Raw genomic sequence first — 16,742 nt, 5'->3', positions numbered from 1 at the left:
AGGAACAAAACTGGGCCAAAGTAGCCACTAGAACCACTGGCATATTTAGAAGAACAATTGGCTCCTCTAGATACTGTGTGATGCACCTTTAACTATTTTGGAAACTTCAATTCTTCCCCTGAAGTCAGACAGACAACCAGCAGTATCTCAGCCTGGAGGCTCAATTATCCCATTTACTAAAAACTCGTTAAACTTTTAGGGGAAATTTCTGCTAAGTATCACACAGTGTCCACGAATGCAACCAATGAACTTCTGTATTACCTGGGCATGGTTTAGTATAATCTTTAGAACATCCTGTCCTCCCATACCATGCCCACAAAACATCATTGTCTGCAGGATGCACATTACTGGGGGCAAGAGAGAGGGAGGAATTCATGTTTCACACACCTCTGAGCACTGTTGAGAGGTGAATCACTGGGAACACTCCACTGAGATGTCTGGTTGTAGAGGCGCAGCTGCTGCAGGCTGTTCACCAGGTGGTTCAGCCTCTTCCTCTGCTGGTTGATGATTTCCCGGTTGTTTGCCAGGGTGTTGAACAAAGTCTCTCGCTCAGGGACTATCAGACGCCTGCAGAGACCAGACCAAGAGACAGGGGTAAGGATCATTCTGTGCATCTGGGGCACAGGCAGCAAGCAAACACCAATGGTTTGGTGGTTCTGGCGACTGAAACTCAAGGTCAATCTCCAAAGCAGTTCAGTTCATTTCAAATACAGATTTCTCCTTTGAATGTGCAGTTTATTTCTTTAGCTCATTTGCTTTAAGATGCTTTACCTATTAGAAAGGTTTAATTAGCTGCCATCAATGAATTTCTGCAAAACTCAGTTTGTTTCTACAAGCACTATTTACACTGTACAGAGACACAACAAGCTTATAACATGTACGAAGCCAGAGAGTCTGAACCTATGGCTCCCATTAGGTGTCTGAGACAAGCTTCACTTGCAGATCCCTCAAAAAAAAAAAAAAAAATCACACTTTTAAATAGAAAAAGGTCTTTATCTGTTAATTATAGACTAATTCCCAATTCACAGATGTAGTTCTGTACTCCAGTTCCTTACTTCTGCTTTCTCTTCTGTTCCAGGTGCCGGTCCCACTCCAAATCCAGGACGTCGTTTACATCCTGAACAGCAAACTTCACGTACTGGTGCAAGCGCCGGATTTCCTGCCATGAAAAATAAAGAGCTTTCAATTCATTTCAGATATTTCAGTTGAAGAAGATGGAAGACTCTTTGAGCTCATTCAGTCCAAGCCACAGAACACTTGCCTGTATTTCTGCCTGGAGAGTTTTGCCAGCACAACAGAACCCAACACGGTGAAAATTTATGTAACAATCAATAGGGTACACATTGTCCAGGGTTTGCCCTGGACATTTCACCTCAGCTCTCAACTAAAAGAAATACTGGCCATAATTATTTGCAAAACACTGCCAGGTCTTTACAAAAAGGATTTTACAAACCCCAGGCATTATACAAAACAATTCTTATTTCAAATGCCACTTCCAGAGCATGAGTCATTTGGTCCCATCTTACAACACTGAAACTTCTAACAATTATAAGTGATCAAAGCTTTGCAGGCTGCTCACACGGCTCTAGAATATCAGCATTCACAGACTATGATTCATGAAAGCACTCACAAATGCTTACACCTCCCACAGTAAGGCAAGGAATTAATTTGACTTTTATAGGTAGGAAAATAAAAGTAAGTAAAAAGCAAGGACAGAGAGTAAAGTGACTTATCCACGACCACACAGCTGCACAACTGCAGCTATGCCAGAGACCTCTGCCCCCAAGCTCTGCTCCCTAAACAAACCCAGAGCTCAGTCTCATTCCTGAGATCCCTCCTGCCTGGCATGGCACAGCCCTGGCTTGAACTCCAACCTTGTAAAATGGAAATGGGAACTGCAGCTGGTTTCAGCTCATCTCAAGAGAATGCTCACCTAAATACAATGAAGCAACCAAGGAACACAGCTTGAGAAGAATTCCATTGTAAATGCTCTCAAGATACAGCATGGAATTCTAGTGGGACCTCTCCAACCTGAAAGCAAACCCAGTCCTGCTGTGGGCTTAGTGTTAAACACTGCCAAGCCCAGGTTTCCTTTCCCCAGCATCCACATGGCAGCAACTCTCTGGATACCAAACTGGTAGAGCTGGACATCAGAAAAGTCTCAGGGTATTGAAAACTTCATGAAAACTAAGACACAAAGTTGCCTAAGGGAGCTTTTCTCACCCAGGAGAATGGGGATGATGCAAACTAAGCAAAATTTCAGAGTCAGCACACAGCTTTCTCAAAGCAAACTTCCACAAAGTTGACCCAAAAGCTCTCTCATTCCATTCAAATCCACTTCCACTTCTCTCCCACTGTGTTCTACTTTCCTCATGGTCCTTTCTCTACACAGTGAAACACATACTTCAAGATTATAATCTCTCTGAAGTCACAAGCTTAAGCTTCAAATGTCACAACGACATGCTGGACATCAAAGCAGCAATTAAGACTGTGAATCAATCAGCAGAATCCAGGTGAAGATTAGAGATCAGACTTAAAAGAAATTACTTTGTGTCAGCTGATTTCCAATAACTACATGCATGGTCTTGATACTTAATGCCACAAAGATGACATTCAATTATGCCTTCAACCTGCCAGTCAAACCTCTTGAGGGGAACTTATCAGTGTATAAATGACCAAGTATCATTTGTAGGGCACATTCACTCTATTTTGCTTAGGGTTAAATAGCCTTCATCACCAGAGCTGCAACAAAAAGTGCTTCACCCCTACTTTCTTTCTTGTCTTTGAAAGCTTCTTTATGTACTGCTGGTTATTTTCCTTTGTGCCCCAGCTTTCAGAATATTATTAAGCTTTATGCTCCACCATCCATGAAATTAACCACACAATTCTGTAAGTCATAATAAATCATCAAATTGTTCCACAAGGCACTTGCTGAAGATAAAAATAATTCTAAGAACTCTTCTATAAAGTGTAGGAAAAAACCCAACACTCTTTTAACTAAATCCCTGAGCAAACACTACAGGCTGAGAAGGAACAGGATGTCAAGAGTCACATTCTAAGATTAGAAGACTTAGATCTCAGGTGAACTACATCCCCTTCAGGAGGAGTTTTGAATCATCACTGCAAATGGCAACAACAGAGAGCAGCTTCAGGAGAGGATTTCCAGCAGCTCTTGCAAACTCATGGAAACCAAAGCTCCCCACACATTTACTAGACTATTTACTGAAACAGCAAATACTTAGGGCAGAACAAGAATGCTAGGAACTTGCACACACAAGCCTAAGTTTTATTTGATTTAAAGCTCTCTATCAGAAGTTGGCTGACATGATTCATACCTGAAGCTGTGCTTCACTCTTGGGATCCAAAGGTTTCTTATAGAGCAAGTGTAAATACCCCGAGCTACGATTCTGTTCGTTCTGTTCTTTAGCCTCTTCTACCCCTGCAAATCCCTCCAGCAGGGCTGTCTTCAGAATACTGATATCTCCATGAAGGGACTGCAAAGTGAAAAGATGGGACAAGGTTCAAGGTAACATTTTCTACAGCCATTTCTAGCACAAGGGCTCCTGCAAGCATCTATCTGTCTAAAAGCACAAAGGCAAATGCCAGGTGTTCCCTCTACAGTTCAGGTGTAGAGGTTTAGGAGGAACATCAGGTGAGGAACAGTCACTGCTGGTTCACAGTTTGAAGACAGCCTGCTCACCTCTGTTGTCTCCTTAATTTCCAAGAGGAAGGTGTGAAGATCCTCTGACTCAGTCCTCAGCAGCTTCATTTCCTCTGGAGTCCCAACTTGGAAACAGGCTTTGGAAGTCCTGGCCTTCAGCTCCTCCATCTCCTTTTGGAAATGTGCAATCTGCAAGGCCAAGTGGAAGAAAGGGCAGCCACTGAAAACACAGCAGGGAATGGAACAAATGTCTCAGCTCTTGGACCATGCCTCAACTACACCATAAACACTGGTCACTTTGCAGCCAAAGCAGGAAATTCTCCTTGAACATTAACAGGAAAGAATACTCCATCTTCTCAGCACAAGGACTGAAGATGACTGAGCAGGACACACAAATAACAACTACAAATCAGGCTGATCATCTTAGGAAAAATTTCCATTCTGATTCCTGAACTACTTACAGACACCATCAGAACACAGCTGAACTGAAGTGTTTGTGTGGCATTATGAAGAAAACTGCTTGAAAATCTTACCTCCTCCCTGATGCCTGCTATGACAGGGTCTGACTCCTTCCACTGGTGGGTCTGTTTCTCTAAAGCTGTGCTGGGGAGTGCTGATTTGCCCTGGGGAAAAAAAAAAGACAAAACCAAAACAAATATTAAGGATATATCCATTGTAACAGGGAGTTCAGAATATCAAAAAGGCCTGGTGTTAAACTCCATTCAGACACTCTGGTTATAACAGGTAAAATACAGCTCTCTAAAGACATGCAGAAAACATTATTTAGAACCACAGATTTGCCACTGTTTCAAAATCAGAACTTAGCTAATTCTTTGACCAACATTAGTTCAGTCCAAAGAATTCTAAGCAATTCATGGGCCATGAAAAACATTCACCCTCCAAAGAAACCAGACAAGTTCCTGTTACCTGAGCAGAGCTTGGTTTTGCTGCTGATGGGGTGACTTTGGCTGTCTTCTGTACCAAGGAAGCTGAAGGAGGATTTTGAGCAGGACGTGCCACTGGAATTTAATAAGAACAACAGAAATGGATGAAGTTAAACAAAGCTTGAGGAAACAGGCAGTGATGAGAAACAATCAGCATTATCAAATCCAAAAGCAGTAGTGCTATGGGCCCCAATGCAAGAACACACCTTCCTCAGGTGCCTTTTCACTTCCATTCAACTTCTCTTGTGACTGCTTTGAGCTCTGGTCAATGCAGATGGAAGGTAAGGCACTGATTTGTGTGGCTGCCCAGAAACCCTCAGAGCACTGAAAGTGCCAGAACTTCTGGGTGAATTTAAGCAGCTGAATATAATTATTTCACACATGGCTCTTTGAGAAATAGAGCACAAATGGAAAAAATGCTCAGCTTCAAGACAAAGTGATTCACATCATGATGGTGTGCCAATCAGGAGGGCCTCTGGAGCAGGAAAAGCAGCAGGAAAAATAAGCAAAAAGCCAAATGAAGCTCCCTGTGTCCTAAAACTTTTAGAATGTTTTTCATAATGCTTTATTCCCAACAATAGGTATCAGACTCCTACCTGTGGCAGGCACAGGGGATGAAGTTTTCAGTGGTGTGGCAGGAGGGGCTGCAACAGGCATGGATTGGCTCAAAGAACCTACAGGAGCAGTTTTGGAACTGGTTGAGAAGGAAAACATTGTGGAGGTGCTTTGCCCACTGCTGCTGGTGGGAGAAGAGGTGTCTACAGCACTGAACCTGCAACAGAATGAATAAATGAGTGAGTGAATGAATGAATAAATGAATGAGCACCCCCTGGGATCAGAACTACTCAAGCTGCAGATACAAAATCATGACTGTAGCTTGTGGGATAGTGGGAAGGAGCCATTCAGGATAATTTCTGAATACATGGAACCACAGAGACTTCTATCTTAGATCCTCCCATGAGCAAAAGCTAAATGCCACCAAAAAATACTACCCTGCTTCAAATGCACCTCATAATTTTGTTCCAGCTATAGCAAATCTGAGCTGCCCTTCACTGCTCATCTCAGAGTAAGGCTCAAACAAAAATTCTGTAAGAAAATATGAATTTCTATTCATTTGCAAACTCAGCTCCTCAAGGCAGCCAATTTAAATATTCAGCCAATTCACTGGTGTATCATTTGCTTTATACACAAAATATAAAAAGCCCTAAGAGCTCCCATCAGATACTGCTGTAGTAAAGATTTTTCTAATTCAAAAATAATCATTTAAACCATCAGAAATTTCTTTATGATGCATTTACATGAAAGTTCTTCTCCTTAAAAAGCAGCTCCAATTATCAGAGCTCTGTGTTTTAAACCACTTTTTCTAAAAATAAAGAGCAAGTCTCAGGAGTTGGAGGGAAGAGTGAGTATATGACATCTGAGAACACAAATCCATTTTACATGGCTTCTAATCAATATTAGTTTGTTTTTTTTTTTTTCAGTCAGTGTGAACAAGCTTTGAAGATTCCAGATCCTGTGCTCAGTGAGCAAGTGTCCATTTTAGAACACAACCAAAAGGTCTGGCACCTTGAACACAGAGTGGCAAAGCAATCCATCAGCTGTGGCTCCAGCTTCCTCTCAGGCTGGGGTAAGGAACCTTCAATAAACTGTCAGAGAAACTTGTGCTATCACCACCCCACTCAAACAATTCCAGACAGAAGAGGTTTCCCAGCAGTCCTCAATCACGATTTGCATCAAACCAAGGCATGGAATCACTGTTTGATGCCTATGAAACAAAGATATAAACCCCCCCTAAGTCTCTGGCAATTTATCAGTCTAAATTTTTGGCACTGGCCCTTGACTAGTACACATGAACAAAATCTCTGGCATGGGAAGCACTGAGGGTTTCCACAGCCACAACACTCTTGGATAAAGAGGGGCTTCCTCAGTGCTTTCCTGGGAATGTGGGGAACTGCTTTCAGGGCAAAAAGCCAGACACCATCTTCAGAACTACCACACACTATCCATGACTGCAGCAATTTAACATGTATCCAGCCCCTGCATTCAGTGCTGAATCTATTTACTTCTCATTGAGGTTCACTTTGACTGAAGAAGCTGAAGGTGCAAAAGATGACTTCTGTGCAGCAGGTGCTGTGGAGAGCAGCGGCCCAGGTGAGCTGTCTGCAGCTGGTTTAAAGTTCATGGAGCCAAAAGGAAACGAGGTGGCAGGAGCTGCTGTAGTGCTGCCTGCAGAAGCAGGAGTCATGGATGCCTTGGAAGAAGCAGAGGAGAAGGAGAATGTTGCTAGTCCAGTCAGAGCAGGAGTCTGGCCTTGCTTGGAGGCATCAGTGGCAAAGGAATATGGTGGAGGATCACTGCCTGTGGAGCCAGGAGCCTTCACAGCTGAGGGCATGAAGGAAAAAACAGCTGCTCCACTCCCTGCTGGAGGCTGACTTGAGGTGGGCACAGTGGGAGCAGCAGCTGGGGCTGTGTCAGGCTTCAGAGAAGTTGGAGTTGTGGTTGGACTTGTGGCAGCACTCCCTGCAGGAAGACAAATGGGAAAGGAGGAGGCTCATGGGGCTGCACTGAGTCATGGCAGAAGGTATTGCAAGGCTAAATCTGTTTGATATGGACAGCTCAGCACTGCTCCTCTCACTGGACAGTGAGGAAGAGAGATGGCAGAGCTGGGCTGGCAGTCCCCAATCCCAGCAAGTGATACAGAAACTGTACAAAGTCATGATCAATACAACAATCTGTTCAGATTAATGTTGTCTGCAGTTTCCTGTGAAAAAACTTCACCTTCCTCCATTGATTTTGATGAGGTTCCTGCCATCTGAAATAAAATAAGCAGTAAGCATTCAAGTTAGCCAGCACTGCAGGAAGGCAGGCTGCCAAAAAGCAGCTTTCTGGCTGGGAAAGGAGAAGCAAATTTGGGCACAGGGGAGAAAATGGTGCATTTGCAATTATTTCTCTATGAATGCAGACAAGCAAAACAATCATCTTACCTGCCTACATCATACCACACAGAGCAACACATCTATAACTCAAACAAAACTACTCCCATTCACCTGCTGACACAATTTTCACAGTGCTGAGGAAAGCTTTAAATAGAATTTTAAAAGAATTTTATTTAAATAGGATTTTTCTGCAGTCAAACACCTTAGTTCATATCATGACCTCCTGTGGCAAAACTATGGAGGAAAACCATCATCTTTCTGAAGTGTGCAGGCCATGCTCAGAGCTGGGCAAAGAGCCTCCTAAAACTGGTCTGGCCCTATTCTGCAAAATAGGGAAATTGCAGAAGGGATTGCACAGGGAAATCTGAATGCACAGCCTGCAAAGTGCTTGAGATCTCACGAACAAACTCCATGATCTTAGAGGTCTTTTCCAAACCAAATGATTCTGTGATTTGGTGAACAGGACTTGGTAATTTCATACTCATGCACCAAAGACAGAACAGTCCTGGAAGCTCAAAACACCCAAGAACTGCTCCCCATTATCATTATAAAGAAATAATATGTTTTCTATGACCACATGTATCTGACTACTGAACTGACAGATCAGTATGACAAAGATCCACAAATCCCAGTGCTCCCAGAGCCCCTGGAGCACTCACCTGCTGCCTTTGGAGCTCTCTCCCCTGCCACCTGCAGTGGCTCTGGGGTCACAATAAGTGACTTGACTCCTGGGTTTTGGTTGATCATGTGAAATGGGCAAAGCACACCATCCGTAGAGAGCAGGATCAGAACTGGAGCTGGAGCAAGGATCTTCTCATCACCTGCCAGAGACCACACATGTAAGTCCTGCAGTCAAAGCTTCCTATTCTGTTCCTGCTGGAATTGCCTCCTTCAGTATTTCTTACATTTCTACCTTCTTGCTTTCATTTGCATTTTTGTTCCCTTGCTTCTCTGTCAGTGCTCAGATCTCTTCCTTTATCCTTTTGTATTCCTTTGTGTTTCTGACTTCATGTTTCATAAAAGAGTTGTTTGACAATTGAATGTCATCTCCTGAATGACAAAGCCCAACTTGCACCCATCAATTCTGTGCCAAGCTTTTTCAGATTTTGAAGCAGTCATTTTTCCTCACTGATACTCTGCTCCCTCCTTCAATTCCTCTCAGCAATCCCCACATTCCATCGGGCCCTGTCTCCTCATTAACATTCATATGCATAAACTACACAATGGAATTGCTACAGAGGAAGCTTTTTAACTTTAAAGAAAGCAAACATCAAACAAATATCCTCATGATCTGAACCACTGACATAAAATACTTGTGTTTTATGCAGCTGCTTAGTGAGTCTGCTTCAGTACAAAAATTCTCAGAACAGTTAAAGGCTTCAGAACACTCTCTGTATTTCTAAAATCCTGTAATAGTTTAACTGTGCTTAATTACATGCAAAAACCCAAACCCAACACATACAGAGTGTAGGAAAAATTTGTTTGTCAGGCACAGTGAATAGCCATTTTTCTTTACTATTGGTTCTTTAGGAAGAGCTGTTTCCATTTGGGAACAAGCTCCAGGACAAATCAGGTTTCTCTGCAACCTAAACTTGCTGTGAACTGCAAAGCCAATTAATGTGTAGCCAAACTCTTGAATCAGAACACAGAAAATGTATTAGCACAGAGCTTCTCCAAAAACCTTTTTAAAAACTCTGAGGCAGCATAACACAGGCTTTAAAAAATCTGTCCTGACAGATTTCTTAATCCAGTAACTGTATAGATTAACAGAGAAAAGGCTTCAAATTCAATTTGGCATTCAAGTACAAATGTTTGACCTCAATTCCCTACTGCAGGTTTTTTTTTCAGGTAAAGGTCTCAGTTAACTGGCACCCTCCTGTGCTCTTCAGGAACTCCTGACTGCAGTACCTTCCACTCTGCCTGAAGGCATCTCTATTTCCATCTGTCTCTGGCCTTCAAGGCAGAATTCTCAGAATTCACTGAGATGCAACACAATAGCTCAGATGTAGCTTCAGACTTTGACAAAATGCTTTGAAGGGCCTTCAGGCAGCACAGAAGGTACAGCAATAATGCAGCTGAGATGTGGAGCACAGCAGGGTTCAGGCAGTACAGACCTGAGCTTTAATGCAGAATTAAAACCTACGCATTCACCTCAGCGATCTTTGCTGTTTCTGGCTTTGAAACCAACCCACTTTTCCTTTAGATCCATGCAAATGTACTTGATACAAAACAGTTCTGCAAAAGGACATAGGTGACAAGAATAAAAAACACCTCATGGGCAGCCTGAAATCCCCAGTGTTGGAACACAACTCCTTTAAACTCACTAAAATTTCAGTTCTGGGGACAGATCTAACTCAGGAGCTTTGTTTGTCATGTCTGTTGGTGTCATATTGCAGGATGCTGAAAGCTCCAGGAAAAAAAATTAATTTAACACTTCACCCCTGAATCCTTACACAGAAGTGAAGCCACGTGCTGTGGGTTTGGAATTAAAACAGCAGGAGATGTGTTGGTCTGCCTTTCAGAATGATCTACCAGAACTCTGAGCACAAGGCTCTCCCTCAAAAATATCAAATATACCGAGATTTTTTGACTACCCCACAAGAAAGACAAACAAGACTTACTGATCACAATGGGCATGTTACTGGTGTAGTCCACAGCAACACCAACAGGCAGAGTGTCATCACTTTTATCTGTCAGAGGAAGTTCTGCTCTGCTTGAGTCCTCCAAAACCCACGATTCCCAGTTCTGCAAAAAGTAAAATTATTGCTACATCAGCTACTGCTTTCCTGTGACCAGCCTTCTTCAGCACTCCAGCCTACAACAGCTGAAACACCAGCTAGAGAGTAACTACTTAAATTTGTCAGATTAACAAATGCCAGAAAGATCAGGGTCCTTCACAGATTACTGTGTGACTTCTCATGTATCACTGCACGTCAGAGGTCAGACATTTTTAATGCTTAACTTCAACTGATGACCCCACATCAATCACTTTATTATAGTGAGTTTGATCAAATTTTGCCAATAACAAAAAATAGACTTCTGGAACTTGATTCACAACACACATCTCTTGTTCACCTAAGAGTTATCTTCAGATTATGTACAATTTAGAAGCTTGTTTAGTTTTGGGATGTCTTAAAAAAATCATCATCTCATGGTATTCCAGGTCTTATACAGGTTATACCTGGGGAAAGAAAATGCATGTTTGCACAGATGCAACACAAAATACATTCCAAAATGGAGTAAAAATATTACCTGATCCCCCTGCCTGGCAAGAATGCTGACTTCTGTGGAAGCTGCTGAAGCTGCCAGAACTAGATCCCTGTAAGCATGGACACAAACAGGTTAAAACTAACATAACAGTCCACTGCAAGGTCAACAAAAAGGAGGAACACAATCTGTGCAGAAGCACTGATGCCTCAGACATGCATACCAAGGGAAGGACTTTGCCATGATTCCTGCCACTCACCATTCCTCCACAAAATTGAGGAAGTAATGATGTTGTCTCTCAGTGCAGCTCGTGTAGCACGGTTCCATGAAATTCACAAACTTCTCTGGTCGCTTCTCTTCCTTTTTCTGTAGGATCAACATTGATAATTTATCCTTCAATGCATCAACCAAGTGATCTCCCTTAAACTTGACAGTATCAGGGCACACCAGTAACATCACAATTGGATCTCAGCAGAGAACAATTTACTCATTGATTTTCAGGTGGATCCTACTTCCTCCACTTAATCCCCCAACCTCAATTCCCATGATTTACAGCACTACTGAACTCAAATTCTACGTGGTGCCAACATCAACAATAAAAGCAACTCTCCATTGTCATGAAGAAGTCAGGAACAAGCAACAGACACTATTGTCATTGTGACTGCTGGCACTCACAGGCAGTATGGCTATGACCACTTGTGGAGACATCTCCAGTGTCCCATCAGCCTCTGCATACACGATGGCAAAGACATAGGTGCCAATCCAAAGCACATCCAAAACTGAAAGAGAAAGCAAATACCTCAGCCAGAAACACTTCATAGTTAATATTTCCTTGCTGATTTTAACTGTGCACAGCACACAAAAGGAAATAACAAGCAAATGGCAACTAAACTCCTAAACTACCAAGCTTAAGAATCACAGAAAATCACACTGTAATTTCATAATCATTGCTACACAGGCGCTATAACTAAAGACAACAGGGGGAACAATGAGTAAAATACTTTTGAAGAGAAAACAAGTTAAAAAGTAATAAAAAGATGCACCTTTAACAGGATTGTCCGAGTCATAAAAGGGAGGACAAGGAATTACTTTCTTCTCCTGCAGATTCTGAAAATAAAACAACTCTTAAATATACAGAAAAGGCAATGAACAAATCCAATTGCAAGTTTTGCAGAAAGCCCAGAGAACTGGTTTAAAACTCACCCATTCTTTAACAATCATGGGCCACTCTGAAATCATTACTTCAGTGACCAGTGCAAACCTTAAACTAAACCAAGTATTGGCCTAAGACACTTGAATATTACTGAAGCACTTGGGTAGCATCACATGGCTCACACCATGTGCCACCTAACCAGATTCTGGAGTCTGTGATACAAAAATCAATCTACCAACCAAAGAAAAACCAACCAACAACCAAAACATATTTTAAACTCCTGAAATCATAAGGCCTTAACACCACCAATACTCACAGGCAGATATTGCACCACAGTGCCATTTTGCCTCCCTGCAGCCAGTTGTTTTCCCTTTGGGCTCCAACACACTAGGCAAAAAAAGAGAAAATTTCATTAGCCCTGAGGAACTGGAGATGCCCCACAAAAAGAGGACAAATAAATTAAAACTGCTATTTTTTTAACTGAAAGAAAAAAAATAATCTGAATCAAACAAGGCATCATCCAGTCACAGAGAATGCAGGACTATACAGGTCAAAGCCCAACAGGTGATGATGCTTATTTGCATGTTTTCCTGGAAATGAGTCAAGCCTGAGACAGCACAAACCACAGGTGGGCACGTTTGGTAACTCACAAGACTCAGCTGCTGCAATCAGCTGGGAAAGAGTAATTCCACTGCAACACATTTTCTGAGTCTCACTGAGTTTAAACCCTTCCTTTTTGAGAAGAATTTTAAGAAACCTCCTCCTGAGGCAAACAACCTGTGTTTATACACCTCTCAATCAATGTCTCCTCTTTAATGCTCAAGATTCTGAGTGCCCTCCAAGGCTGCCACTCACCAGATGTGACAGCAGCAGAGGATGGGAGTGTGGCATAGACCTTCACAGAGTCTGTGACCTGCAGCACAGAGATGCTGCCATCGGACAGACAGACGGCCACCATGGTGGGACTGGCAGGGTTCCACTTCAGGTCATTGACCATGGCTGCACCTCCTGAGTCCTTGGCCAGTTTGTGACAAGCAAATGCATGTTTCTGCTGTTTTGCCTTTCGGGGAAGACGAATACACAGGACAGTCAAAGTAGAGCACAAAACCAAACTCTCCTGAAGCCACAGCTCAAAGCAGTTTTGAGCTGTCTATAAATTAATGATAAAAACAAGCAGATTTTGAGCAACTCCTGTACAAGACAACCCTCAGAGAGACAGAAAATCCCACCCCAGCTACACCTCTCCTCTGCTGTATTCTGAAAAAAAAAAAATCCAAACCCCAAACCAAAGGCAAACCCACTTGGCATAGGCTGTACCTGATTTAGGAATGTGCGGACATCAAAAAAGCTGATGAAGGACCCAACCTCACTGGACATCATACAGACAGAGAGGGTGAGATTGTCACAGCTCAGAGCCAGGTGCTGCATAGGAAACTTCATGGGAACCAGAGTACTCTGAATGTTCTCCACTTGAAACACAAAAGGAAAGGAAGATGGAATGAAGGGGACAAATTTAAATAGCAGGAATTGTTCTTGTAAAATGAGACAACAAATTTATGCAATAATCTTCAGTCCTATGAACAGCAGTTATTAAAAGTAACATGTAGAAAAACTGAAAGCAAATCCCTTGATCTGTATCAATACAATCTTGAGAGATGCCAAATTTCTGAGAAAAGAAAACGCCACCTTACTTCCTCAGTAACCTGAGTAATAATAAGTGGAAAGATTTTTGGCTTTATTTATGTATGTAGAGAATGGAACAGTTACTAAGGAGAATGAAAACCATTCTGCACTCAGGTGGTGGAACAGTGGTTGCTTCTCCTCTCCTGGACAGTAATTTAGCCAGAGTGGGTAACTCAGTGTGAAAGCTGCCTCAGTGTGTCCCTCAAATCTCACACATCCCTGACACATGCACAGGCTCACAGCTCAAAGAATGGCTACCAACCATTGTTCCTGCCTTCCTACACAAGAAAATGTGGCAATTCAAATGCCTGACAGAGAATGGCAAGGACTGTAACATGTATCAGAAACCAAGAGTTCCATGTTGTAAACCCCTACAAACCTGTCTCTGACAAACCCGTGAGATTTAAGTGTGTCTCACCATGAGATTTAAGTGCGTCTTACCAATTTTATTGGGATCTTCTCCTGGCTGTTTCTGCATGAGAAGATCTCTGGTGTGGAAGATCTGCAGGCTGGTCCCTCCTCCAGCAAAGACCAGCCCGTATTTGTTGGACACTGCGAGGAGGCTGGAGCGCTCTTTGGGGAGGTCATCAGGAGAATCAAAGATGCGAACCTTCTTCAGTGCTCTGAACTGAAAATCCTGTTTGGGAGAGTTGGGAAGAGGCTGCTCACATGCTGCCCAAGAGGAACAATTTGCTTTGGCTTCTCTATCCTGCACACCCAGGCAGGCTCTGGCCACTCCATCACATTTTCTGTCTCATCCATAAAAGACTGAGATCACACCACTTTTTTTTTTTCCCATTGGTTAAATCTTTCTTGTACCCAGTGCTTGTGTTCATAAAATCTGCCTGGGATATCTGACTTCTCAGGAGCACACCAAAACCAGCCAAGGGATACAAAGAGAAAGGAATAAAGAAAAGATGGGACAGGACTGAACAAAACTTGCTGCTACAGGTACACATTTGCCAACCTACATGCCAGTAACTCCTGTCAAGCACCTGAGTTATTCCCAAATAACTGCCACTAAATAAGGACATTCCTGCAATCTGAGGAGGATGCAGGAACTCAGAAACTTCTGCAAAGCAAACAGCCCAACCACCCTGTCTATGAAGGCAGAAGGCATCTGCATAAAGATCCATAATCACCCCAGGAATCTGTTCCCCCATGTCCCTTCTCACAGTAACACTGGGTGACACAGGACGGGCTAGGCTGGCTCCACACAGCAAGACTCCAGCTCACACTGCCCCACAGCCACACATTCCCAAACCAGGAGATCCCAGCACAAGGCATGCTGACAGAAGGACTTAGAAACATATCACTCTTCTTCCAAAACAAGGTTCCTCCAACTCTCCTTCATCCCTGAAACTGCTCAAGAACGAGGCTTGGAGCAACCTGGTCTGCTGGAAGGTGTCCCTGCCCATGGCAGGGGTTATTAGGATTCCTTCCAACCCAAACCATTCTGTGATTCCCTCCCCAGGCATTAAACACCCCTCTACACCAAGGCCATGCCAGCCTTCACTTTTCCAGCCCACAGGCTTGTACCACGCTATACTAGAGAGTCCCCAAATATTTGAAAGTCCTCAAGATTGCCCAGGAAGGCTGCGGAGTGTCCCTTACTGGAGATATTCCCGACCCGTTGGGACACAATCCTGCGCCGTGTGCTCTGGGACGAACCAGTCAGAGCAGGGAGGTTTGCCCAGATGACCACTGTGGTCCCTTCCAGCCTGACCCATCCTGCGGTTCTGTTTCACAAACACTGCAAGGATGTCTCAAACAGCCTCACCACATCCCGAGCCGACGCTCCCGGTTTGTCAGTCCCACGGTCCCAACCAAGCCTCCCCCATAACCCATCACCGCTCGCAGCCCAGGCCGAGCCTTCTCCAAGCCCCGCTCCCCTCCGGCTCCAAGCCAAGGCCCCCCGGCCCGAGTGAAACAGCCTGTTCCCCCGTCGGGCTGCCCCCACAGCCCCGCTCTCCCCGTGCCTCACCTTCATCTCCCGCTCGGGGATCACGTCCATGTCGTCCCCCATGGCGGCCCCGCGGCCGCGGTCCCGCCGCCCGCGCTCCGCCGGGAGAGCCCCGCGCCGCTTCCGCTTCCGCCGGGGCCGCTCTGGCCGCGGCTCTCGCTGCTCCGGGTCCTCCCAGCGGCTCCTCCCCTACCGCAGCTGGGTTTAATAAACCCTCTTTGCGCAGAGTCAGATTGGAAAATGACTATGAACCATCGAGTCTAATCTGTGACCGAACACCACCTGTCACCCACATCACTGAGTGTCGTTCCTTAAACACCTCCAGGGACCGTGACTCCAGCACCCCTCTCGCAGCCCATTCCGCTATCTGATCGCCCTTTCTGTGAAGAAATTCCTCCCAGGGTCCAACCTAAACCCCCCTGGCGCAGCTTTAGGCTGTGTGCTCTAACCCTCCACACGTCCTGAGGCGCTGAGAGCTGCACGATGCCCGTGCCTCGCTCCATCCTGAGGGGACAGACCCCGCTGACAGCGGGGATGGGCTCCGGCCGAACCAGGGTTAGGCTCCGGCCGAAGCGGGGATGGCCTCCGGCTGTCCCTGCCGAGCCACGGTGGAGCCTGGCAGGCGGCTGCTCCACCCCGGCCAGCAGCCCTTGGTGAGCTGCTTTGATGCTTTTCCCGTATCAGTATTGCTGAAGGGCTAAGGAATAACAGACTCCCGAGTCGGAAGGAACGCTCAAGGATAAATTGAGCATCCTGACCCTGCACAGGCCAACCCCAGAGTCCCACCGTGTCCCTGAGAGCCATGTCCAAACATCCTGCAGCTCTGGCAGCCTTGGGGCCGTGCCTGTTCCCTGGGGAGCCTGGGCAGTGCCCAGCACTCTCTGGGGAAGAACCTTTTCCTAATTCCAACCTAACCCTACCCTGACTCAGTTTCGTGCCTTTCCATCAGCTAAAATCCTGCTCCCTTGGCGTGGGCTGCAGTGCTGCAGTGGGAGCACAGGGATGCTCTGGGTCAGCTCCAGTGCGGGGTGGCTGAGCTGCAAACACAGCAGCTCTGTGAGCTGGAGGAGCCTTATTGTGCTCTAGGACCATGCAAAAGCAGAATATGGGGCCTTAATCATGCCCGGTCCCCAATTTCTTTACTTGTTCAAGTGTTGAGGGGTTCAGCTCCCAACCAGACAGAATGCCAGCACTC

General features: G+C 44.7%; 1 protein-coding gene across 2 annotated transcripts in view; it reads right to left on the bottom strand.

Annotated features, from left to right (window-relative positions):
- The window catches only part of NUP214 (nucleoporin 214), a 39,245-nt gene extending 23,600 nt beyond the window's left edge, over positions 1-15,645 (bottom strand). For both annotated transcript variants that reach the window (XM_063175018.1, XM_063175019.1), the window contains exons 1-19: positions 15,569-15,645; positions 14,026-14,221; positions 13,219-13,370; positions 12,757-12,961; positions 12,218-12,288; positions 11,792-11,855; positions 11,424-11,527; positions 11,008-11,114; positions 10,794-10,860; positions 10,163-10,286; positions 8,201-8,362; positions 6,669-7,125; positions 5,202-5,377; positions 4,589-4,680; positions 4,195-4,284; positions 3,701-3,850; positions 3,336-3,494; positions 1,056-1,159; positions 388-567 (exon numbers count right to left, since the gene is read on the bottom strand). In XM_063175018.1, coding sequence (XP_063031088.1) covers positions 388-567; positions 1,056-1,159; positions 3,336-3,494; positions 3,701-3,850; positions 4,195-4,284; positions 4,589-4,680; positions 5,202-5,377; positions 6,669-7,125; positions 8,201-8,362; positions 10,163-10,286; positions 10,794-10,860; positions 11,008-11,114; positions 11,424-11,527; positions 11,792-11,855; positions 12,218-12,288; positions 12,757-12,961; positions 13,219-13,370; positions 14,026-14,221; positions 15,569-15,610 — 2,702 coding nt within the window. In that variant the 5' untranslated portion in view covers positions 15,611-15,645. The remainder of the gene's footprint in view (positions 1-387; positions 568-1,055; positions 1,160-3,335; positions 3,495-3,700; positions 3,851-4,194; positions 4,285-4,588; positions 4,681-5,201; positions 5,378-6,668; positions 7,126-8,200; positions 8,363-10,162; positions 10,287-10,793; positions 10,861-11,007; positions 11,115-11,423; positions 11,528-11,791; positions 11,856-12,217; positions 12,289-12,756; positions 12,962-13,218; positions 13,371-14,025; positions 14,222-15,568) is intronic.
- Between the last annotated feature and the right edge of the window lie 1,097 nt (positions 15,646-16,742).

Source organism: Melospiza melodia, chromosome 22, assembly GCF_035770615.1.
Source record: "Melospiza melodia melodia isolate bMelMel2 chromosome 22, bMelMel2.pri, whole genome shotgun sequence".
In the NCBI taxonomy this organism is placed as follows: domain Eukaryota; kingdom Metazoa; phylum Chordata; class Aves; order Passeriformes; family Passerellidae; genus Melospiza; species Melospiza melodia.
Note: the sequence above shows the minus strand (reverse complement) of the source record. Positions and strands in the feature narration are given on the sequence as shown.